The sequence below is a fragment of the Chaetura pelagica genome, unplaced genomic scaffold (genome assembly GCF_000747805.2).
Source record: "Chaetura pelagica isolate M959 unplaced genomic scaffold, ChaPel_1.0 scaffold251, whole genome shotgun sequence".
NCBI classification, from domain to species: Eukaryota; Metazoa; Chordata; class Aves; order Apodiformes; family Apodidae; genus Chaetura; species Chaetura pelagica.
In genome coordinates this window covers 1,116,200-1,125,922 of record NW_009952271.1, presented here as the reverse complement: position 1 = coordinate 1,125,922, position 9,723 = coordinate 1,116,200, and the positions used below count along the sequence as shown (strand labels likewise).

General features: G+C 47.6%; 1 protein-coding gene across 1 annotated transcript in view; it reads right to left on the bottom strand.

The window, feature by feature from the left end:
• Positions 1-1,414: 1,414 nt before the first annotated feature.
• Positions 1,415-9,723, bottom strand: part of TUBGCP2 (tubulin, gamma complex associated protein 2) — a 36,881-nt gene continuing 28,572 nt past the window's right edge. Inside the window, 4 exon segments of the mRNA XM_010007782.1 lie at positions 1,415-1,520; positions 7,496-7,659; positions 8,226-8,354; positions 9,435-9,578. Coding sequence (XP_010006084.1) covers positions 1,415-1,520; positions 7,496-7,659; positions 8,226-8,354; positions 9,435-9,578 — 543 coding nt within the window.

The window sequence follows — 9,723 nt, the reverse complement described above, 5'->3', positions numbered from 1 at the left end:
GCCATCTAGTCCAACCTCCTGCAGTGAGTGGGGACTAGGTTGCTCACATCTGAAAAATTAACATTTCAAAACCAACTATGACTTCTGCTGAGACTCAGTGCTAGGTGGTTAATTGCACCTTAATAATCTATGAACAGCTTCAATCCTGGTTTAATTTAAATTGGGCAAACTAGTTTTTTTCCTGCAGCAGCCACCACGCTGCTTGTTGGTTTAAGAAATGTGTGTGTGACCAATGGTGACACAGGGAGGTGCCAGGGGAGTTTCTCTAGCCCGAGATGTTGGACACCAAGGGCTCCTCCAAAGACCTGGGCCCCTCTGCCTGAGCTCCAGCACAGGCCGTGAAGTCTATAGGTCCACAGACACTTAATGGAAATGGGAAGTGAAGTTTTCCAAGCCTCCCTGGAGAGGCCACCTGGGTGGGGGGAACAGGAAACTTTCCTTTCCTACCCCTGAAGAGCCGGATGATACTGCCTGAGGTCTTGGTCCTCAAATCAACCTTCAAGTCAGTCCTTCTGCTCCAGGGCTGGTGGTCTCCATCCTCTCCTTGTGTGTCTCTCCCTCTGCTAAGCTAGAGGACCAGCTTTAGGCCACCAGAGCGAAGAGGACATGGCTCTTTCCTCCAACACACTCTAAAAGGTCCTTGCAGAGGAGGAGGTGAGGGAGAAGAAGGAACAGTCACACTTAGCCCTGTATCCACAGCACATCTCCACTGAGGCCTCTGGGTCTCTGGCATGTGTCTTTGTTACCACTTCCCCCTGGGAGACACTTCTCTTCCACCAGCTTCCAAACTGGCTCAAGCAATTTTTCTGGCTGCACAACTCTGCTGAGGACCTGCCCAATATGACATGGACATCATGTTCCTGCTCATTGCCTCCAAAGCCCATCTTTTTGGTTAGAGCAGCTCACCGACTTCATTCCTGCAACACTCCCAGCTATGCTCTCCTCCCAAAATGAAGCCAGGTGGCAGCCAAACTAAGTCCCTGTGAACTGACCAGAATTTATTCACCTAAAAGTTGTACATCGAGTTCTGTCAACAGACAAAATAATCCTGATACTGTTTTTTTTTAGTTTATTTTATAACACACAAAGACATCAGTTTACAGTGTTTATTAAAAAGAAAAGAAAGAAAGAAAGAAAGAAAGAAAGAAAGAAAGAAAGAAAGAAAGAAAGAAAGAAAGAAAGAAAGAAAGAAAGAAAGAAAGAAAGAAAGAGGCTTAAGAAAAGCCTCTCAGAAGACAAAACCCATGGCAGACATTTCAGGGGGTTGAATATTCCCATGTCTCTCTGGTACAAGCCTTGGGGCTCGTTTCCAGCTGGCACTGGGGGTGTAGAGAGAAGGGTTGAGTTCTGGTGGCTCAAAGCAAGTGTCTGGTTCTCCACTGGTGAGGATGCAGTGGTGGGGCTTGGTGGGGCCTCACTGGGCTGTTCCAGGCAGGCAGGCAGGCAGGGGAGCTGCCTTCTGACTGCGCTCAGCAGACATGTGCTCCAAACGCTCCGTGTAGAAGCCATTGAAGTCCAACCTGAGAGATAAAAAACACTGAGGTTCCAGGAGGCCACCAGTTCAGCTGGGCCCAAAGGTGGCACACAGCCAGCCCGGGGACCCCTATGCAACATCCTCGCTGAGGCAGCAAGGGGATCCAAAAATACATCAGCTCTTTTCCGGGGTTGGATGAATTTGAGGACAAATTGGTCAAAATAAGGGGTGTGAAGCCAAGCCAGGCAAGTCTCGCTGTGCCACAGCATGGTGACACCTCTGTGCTAGATGGCAACAGGCCAGATGTCACCTGTTCTTTACAGGTACAGAAAATACAGGGGAAAGGATATATATAGGAAAATACAGGGAGCCACAGCTTGGCCACACAACCCTGGAGACATGTCACACATGGGGCAGGGGCATGGCAGCAGGGGTGAAGGCTCCTCACTCTCCACACTTCCCAGCCACTTCCCACCACCCTCAATATCAGAGTTCACCACCACTGAACTCTGTTATTCATTCCCATATGAAATCCACTCTTTTATCCACTGTAACCACCAAAACCTGCTGTGGTTTCAATTACCACCACCTCCAATACTTCAAACAGATTCATGATTCAAGAAGATGAGTAACCCGTAGGAAGTTGTTTGGCCAAAATCCCCAGCATTGCTAATACTTGCAAACACCTCCCCAGAGCAGGCAACATCAGCAGTATCACGGAAAAGTTGGAAAAGACCTCCAAGATCTCCCAAGTCCAACCGTTAACCCAGAAAACCCCCCCATGCCCACTAGAGCATGTCCTGAAGTGCTGCCTCTACATGTTTTTTGAATCCCTCCAGGCATGGTGACTCCACCACCTCCCTGAGCAGGCCCTTCCAGTCTCCAACCACTCTTTGGGTAAATAAATTCTTCCTTAATATCCAGTCTAAACCACTCCTGGAGCAGCTTCAAGCCATTTCCTCTGGTCCTGTCATTATTCACTTGGGAGAAGAGCCCAGCCCCCACCTCCCTACAACCTCCTTTCAGGGAGTTGTAGAGAGCAATGAGGTCTCCCCTCAGTCTTCTCTTCTTCAAACTAAACAATCCCAGCTCCCTCAGCCTCTCCTCAAAGGACTTGTTCTCCAGACCCTTCCCCAGCTCAACTGCCTTTCTCTGGACACACTCCAACACCTCAATGTCCTGGTTGTCGTGAGAGGCCCAGAACTGACCCCAGGATTCGAGGTGCAGCCTCACCAGTGCCAGCACTGGGGCACGATCACACCCCCACTCCTGCTGGCCACACCATTCCTGATGCAGGCCACGATGCTGGTGGCCTTCTTGGCCACCTGGGCACACTGCTGGCTCATGTTCATCCAGCTGTCAACCAGGGCCCACAGGTCCCCATCATAATCCTGGCTGTTCAATAATCCACAAAGATGACACAAAACCACCTGGGTCCACACCCCCTGGGACCTTCCTTAGGGTAGATCTCGGAACCAGGAAGCCAATTAAGACATGCAGCTCCTAAAAACAAGTGCCCTAGGAACACTGAACGCCAGTTGACACCAGCCTGTGAATCACAGAAAAGTTACTCTTTTCATTTCTCAAAGGAAGTTGCTCCAATACTTAAATGAATGGGCACAATATTTGAGCTTCATGTTGCTTAACAACCTGACACAAACAGCAACAAATTGTTCCCTGACATTTTTTTGGTGACTGCAGAAAACAGCTTTGACAGATGGAATTTCTGTTGCTTTCTCCTGGTTGAAACACTCATCTTTTGTCCTTTCAAGTGTTGTATGAAGGAGACCTGGCACTGAGGTGGGGATGTTTATCAAACTTTCCTTTCTGTAAGGCCAGGACTCATTCGCCTCCTTGCTTCGAGGCTCTGTTGCATTTCTAGTGTTGATCGGGGACATGATTTAAGCACTGAACAGGTAGATTAGGTTATGGTTGGTGGATTTAGGTTATGGTAGGGGGATTTAGGTTATGGTTGGACTTGATGATCTTCAAGGTCCTTTCCGAAGGACGATTCTGCGATTCTGTGATCTATTCCAACCTTCTTGAATGGCAGATTTTTATTTGCTTCCCTTTCAGCTATGTTTTGAAGGTTTAAATTATCTTTGATAACTATCTCTTCAGAATTGACTTGGTGCTTCCTCAAATTCTGCTTACAGTTCAGCTGCTTGTTTTGTGGCTGGAACTTCTAGTCACAGGGGTTCACGTTGCTTCCGATGTTCTCCTGCTCTTACTCTAAGCTCAGTCATTGCTGTTTCTTCCAAACTGGTAAAGGAAGGGTAGTGGATGAATAACAGCACTTGATGGGTAAGACTTGGAATTAAGTCATCCTTCTGACGAAGTACTCTCTGCTGTGGCACTTCCCCTTTTCACTACTGGGATGTGGAGCGACTCCAGTTGCACCTCAGTTATTCAGGACTGCAAACTGAATACATCTCAACCATGACCAAACAAAAGCACAGCACCAGAATCACAAATGAAAGGGACATGTTGACTATCACCTCTGAAAAGCAGTCACATAAAAAGCTTCTTATTTCTCAGAAAAAGACCAGTACATCTTCTAAAGTCTTCCATCTCTCTGTCAAATATGTTATTTCAGATGGCAACTGTCTCCGCTCTGGTTCTTGTTGCCATAGAGTCCAGGACTGGATCCAATAATCTCCAAATGAGACTGAATGAGAGCTAAAGGTCACACCATCCATGGTAGGAATCCCATTCTTTAAAACCTCGCTGAGCAGCCTCCAGAAATGGCAACCCATGGCCTATTCACATGCAGTATATCTGCTAAGGAAATGGAGGCACCTGGTTTGACAGTTAAGGTCCAGCTCTGTCCAACATCTTGGTGAAACTCATGTGGCTCCTCCCAGCCCAAATGGGGGGACTTGATAGTGATGACAGTCCTGATGGCATAAAGACCCAGTATTACAGCCCTTGAACAGAACTGGGGCATGGAAATACCAGGAGGCAAAGGACTCTGACGTTCTTCTGAGCAGCTGCTTGCAGCTTAGGTCACCATTCTCCACACAGATTTTTTACCAGAACCATTTTGTTTTCTCAGAACCCACGTAAATCACCATCCTTCTGCTTTCTCCTGAAGCAGGAAGTACTAGTAAAAAACAACCTCTTCATGTTGTAAAGAACTGGCTCCAGAGCTTTCACAGCTCAGGAGTAATCTCCTTGCACACTTGACACCTGGTGTGTGGTCTGTGAGACAGGGGCACGTGTTGGAGAACAGCTCCTGGCCATGGCACTGTGGACCCACAGCCAAACCACAGCCAGTCTCCGTGGTGCACCATCAGCTTGTCCCACCATCCTAGCAGATGCGTAACGTTTACATGAGGGTGGGGAGGCAATGACTAAAGAGGTGAACTTCTGATGCTAAGTGTAGGAACAGTGGTAGGAGAAGGACACCACCCGAGCTACTGCCAGAAAAGGCCTTACATCAGTGTCTGGGATCACACATGATGAAGCACTGCAGGTCTTCTGTGTTGCATGGTGTAAAGACTGGTCAATGAGTGGACATTGTTGACTTCTTGAAGCTGAGAACCAACTCCAGCCTTAGACTGAGCTGGGCTGTGCTACCAATGAGACAATCTCCACGTGTTCTTTACAAGACTCAAGGACTGTGGGGTCATGATGCTCTTCTACTAAGAGCACGTAACTTGGTCTTCAACACTGTGTTGGCCATGCCCTGAGCCATCTGCAACATTGTCCAAGTGGCTGGATCATGGAGTTAGTCGCCATGAAGATCTCCTGGATGGAGCATCATAACAAAGGATTTGCAGAGACTTAGTGGTCCTGGTCAGTCCTGACAGGAACAGCAAGCACTTGTACAGTTGGGGCCTCCACTCAAAGCTACAAAAAAAAGTCTTTGAAGAATTTCCAAGATAAGAAGGAGACTCAGACTCTGGTCACTTCAGAGATGGAGTCAATGAGTCATTAGGACTGTGGAGAAGTCCTAATGGGAAGAAGAATGGGAACCAACCTTCCCATTTCAGGGAATGAGTATCCACCAACAAGGGCACTTCCAGTGGCAGGAAGTTAAGATCCTACCCTGACAGGGAATGGAAGGAGAAGAGTTCAGATCAGCAAGCAGTCCTCTGGCATTTCTCTGCAGGTGTGAGTATCCCTGTCCTCCTTAAATAAGGAATACAATCCTACAAGGAAGACTAAAAACATGTAATTCCCTACAGTGTTGTTGGAGCTGTTGGCCCAAACTCCACTCCTGGAGGCACCCACAGTAACAGGGATAACAGGTTCTAGTGTTCAACCTTGGTGTCAGCTCTGTGACCACACTTTATATCGAGCAGCAGATGCTAACACGGGAGGCCAGGGGCTGTGTAAGTGAATGGCAGTTGCTGGTGAAGAAGTTCTCAGAACTAAAGGATAAGCAGAAGCCCAGTCTCCTACTGGAATACTGCACAAAACATTGTTTGCAAAGGTTGGTACTAGGAATTCTGGACAGTCCTGTCAGATGCTGTTAGAAAAGGACGATGAGAGCTTCAAGATACATGGGATGAGGAGGGGACAACAACCTGCTTCAAAAAAACTATTCCTGAAACCTTTTCTCTTTCTGGTTCCAGGTTAATATCCTCATGGTTTTCCTGAAGATGAAGTTAAAGGATGAGAAAGAGCAACAAGAAGTTCAAAAAACTCAAACAAAACAGAGGAGCAATAGGTCTACTCTTAATTAAGACAAACAAGAGGACAAAGCACAATTAGGAGGAAGCTTCAAGTATGCTCTGTGGTTAAAAAGAACAGGTATCTACTCTGTTCTGTCCTAAAAATCCAAAGGGTGGGAGCACAAATCCCTCCAGCATCACGGGGATGTGATTAACCAGTTATCAGGCACATTCTGGAGCTCCATGTCTGTACCACAGCTCTTAAAAAGACAATATGCATGAGTCTCATAGCAAAAATAAATATTCCTCATTCCAACAAAGGCCTCATGCACCTTATTTTTCTGAAAAAGCAACACAGAATTATAAACCTCACAGCACAACTGGGATCTCCTCTCTCTCCCTGCAGGGTATCTTGTAGACCTGGCTCCTAGATATTACTGGAGGAATTTTGATTTTTTATTTCTTTGATTTGATTTTGATTTTTTTACTGGAGGAATTTTGGGCACCACAATATCAAAAGGACATCAAGCTATTGGAGAGTGTCCAAAGGAGAGCCATGAAGATGGTGAAGAATCTGGAAGGGATGACTTATGAGGAGTAGCTGAGGTCACTTGGATTGTTCAGCTTGGAGAAGATAAGGCTGAGGGGTGACCTCGTTGCAGTCTGTAGTTCCTCGGGAGGGGAAGAGATGGGGCAGGTCCTGATCTCTTCAATCCTGTGACCAGTGACAGGACTGGGGGAAATGGCAGGAACCTGAATCAGGGGAGGGTTAGGTTGGCTATCAGGAAAAGGGTTATCACCCAGAGGGTGGTTGAGCACTGGAACCAGCTCCCAGGGCAGTGGGCTCAGCACCAACCTGCCTGAGCTCAAGAAGTGTTTGGATGATGCTCTCAGGCACTTGAGGTGATTCTTGGGGTGCCCTGCACAGGGACAGGAGTTGGACTTGATGATCCTAATGGGTCCCTTCCAACTCAGCACATTCTGTGATTCTATGATTCTAAGAAATATGGGTGAGGCCACAATAAAAACATATGACAGGACACTTAATTAAATAAAGACAAGATGTGAACTTCTAACAAAATAGCCACTTAGGATCAACCCCTTGCATGATTTTCTCATCTTGGAATTCTTATTCAGGAATCAGCTGATTCACTGCATGCACAGTGAGACAACCCCCAAGAACGCTAACACCTTGCATTGCATAAACAACATGAAGAGACGAATTTCACATGATTTAAAGGAAAGTGGTTTTTTTTAAAGCCTGGCAAAGCTACATTTCTCATGATGTCCCTGTTTTCACTGATGGGGCAGATGTGCCCAGTTCTAAACAGCAATTATTCTTCCTGACCTGAATTTGGGAACGACAGGAGGGGAAGTTACAGAGAGGAAACTGCTGGCTCACCTGTAGATGATGTTGAGCATGCTGTGCTCGCAGTCATTGGTGCTGTAAATGCTCAGTTTGTCCAACAGGTCCAGCAAATGTGTTGAGAAATTGCTATCAAACTTGTTGATGGTTGCTTCGAAGCCAGAGGTCAGGTGGAGGCTGTCAGCATGCTCTGCTAAAAGCTGTCAAGACAAAGGCACAGTGGCCTCATGTGTTTTTTGCCTCACACTTGCTCTAGAGATGCAAATTATTCCTTTTCCTATTTCCTAACCTGCCATAAAATTTAGCAGTTTCTCAGCCACTAAAATAAATATTTCTAAACAGCTGCAAGGTCCTTGGTAGTTAAAAAACCTTGCTATGCCTATCTGGAAGAACCTCAGAGCAGATCCAAGTAGAGTTATCACCAGATATATGCTGTGATCCATCACAAAAGGCTGGTTCTGGAGAGAAGAATGTTCTTGAGTTGCAGAGTGCATGGGTACCCACTGCACAGCTGGAAATGCAACTGAGAATTTCAAAACAAGTGCAGAGGCTGCTGTGGGAGACAGGGTCTTCAAAGCAGACTTTGAGAACACCACCAGCACTCCACACTGCCCTCAGCAATGCCCACCATTCTGTAAAGACTCTGCTTCTTGGGCCAGAGGCGCTTTAGAAACTAGGAAGGTCTATCTGCAAGATATAGAACATCCACCCTGTTCAGACTGCAACCCAGGCTGGGAAGGGCCCAGTTGTTCATCCCGTGTCCCACCTTGTTGGTCAGCTTCTTCTTCGCAGCCTCTTCCGCACGCTCCTCCTCTGTTGGTGGGCCCAGCATCGTGCCATGCTCTAAGGTGAGCCTGTCCAGCTCATTATCCAGCTTCATGCTCTGCGTGAACCTCTGGGAAGGGCAGAGGGTTGGGGAAGGGGTTAGAACCTGTTTATTCCATAATGGCAAAGCAGGAGGCTGACTGAGCCCTGCTAGCCCTGCAGTAGCACCTCCCATGAACACTAACTCCGATGACGTTGTTGATGCAAAGACACAAAGTTCCCCAAGCACAAAGGAAGGTGGTTTGTCTGTTTTCTTTTAAATCTGGGGGCTTCCTAAGGTGCTGGCTCCATTAGTCTCCATGGAGCAGTACAGGCTGGGGCTGACCAGCTGGAGAGCTATGATTCTATGAAGGACAAAGAGCTACTGGAGGGAGTCCAGCAGAGGCCACTAAGATGATTAAGGCTGGAGCACCTACCCTGTGAGGAAAGGCTGGGAGAGCTGGGGCTGTTCAGCCTAGAGAAGACTAAGTGGGGATCTCATCAACATTACAAATATCTACAGGGGGTGTCAGGAGGATGGGACCAGTCTCTTTTCTGCAGTGCCCAGTGACAGGACAAGGGGCAATGGGCACAAGCTAGAGCACAGGAGGATCAAGGTTCACATTCCTTTACTGTGAGGGTGACAGGGCCCTGGGACAGGCTGCCCAGAGAGACTGTGGAATCTACTCTGGAGACATTCCAAACCTGTCTGGATATGACAGGTTTGATCCTGTGTGATCTACTTCAGGTGACCCTGCTCTATCAGGGGGTTGGACTAGATGATCTCCAGAGGTCACTTCCAACCCCCACCACTATGTGACACGGGTCCAATCATCAGTCCTCACCTGACCCTCCAAAGAGCATGCTAAAAACTACAGAGGCCTACAACTTACACCTCAAATTCTGCTGCAGGATGGTAGAACAGAATGAAGTTGGTTCATATTAAACTGATCCCCACAGAAGAAGAGCATAGAGAATTTTGTGGAGGAAGAAGCCACAGAAACCATTTGTGAGAAAGGATGAGCATCTGAGCAGCCAAGCTCTGAAGCCTTCTGGCAGGAGAAGCAGAGGCTCCTCCACATGCATTGAGGACAAGAGGGGCTGAGTTGACAAAAAAGGACTGTCATGGCTGGCTGGCACCCAAAGCAGCTGGCAGTGACCTGGTCCATACCTGCATGCAGTTTGTGAACATGACACAGACTGACATCAGCTTGGAGAAGATCTTCAGCAGCTCTGGGTTGGTTAGCATGCAGTCCTTCAGGCAGTTATCCAGGAAGCTTGTGTGGTGGCTCAGGACATCATCAATATTAGATGCCTGTGACAGGACAGAACAATAATGAAAAACCAAAACAGGTCTGCTGGGCTGCACCAGCCCAAAGCTCTAACCCAGCACTCTGCCCCAGAGAGCCACCTCTCAGCCACACTCTGAGGCACACTGAGATACTGCTCATGTGCCTCCC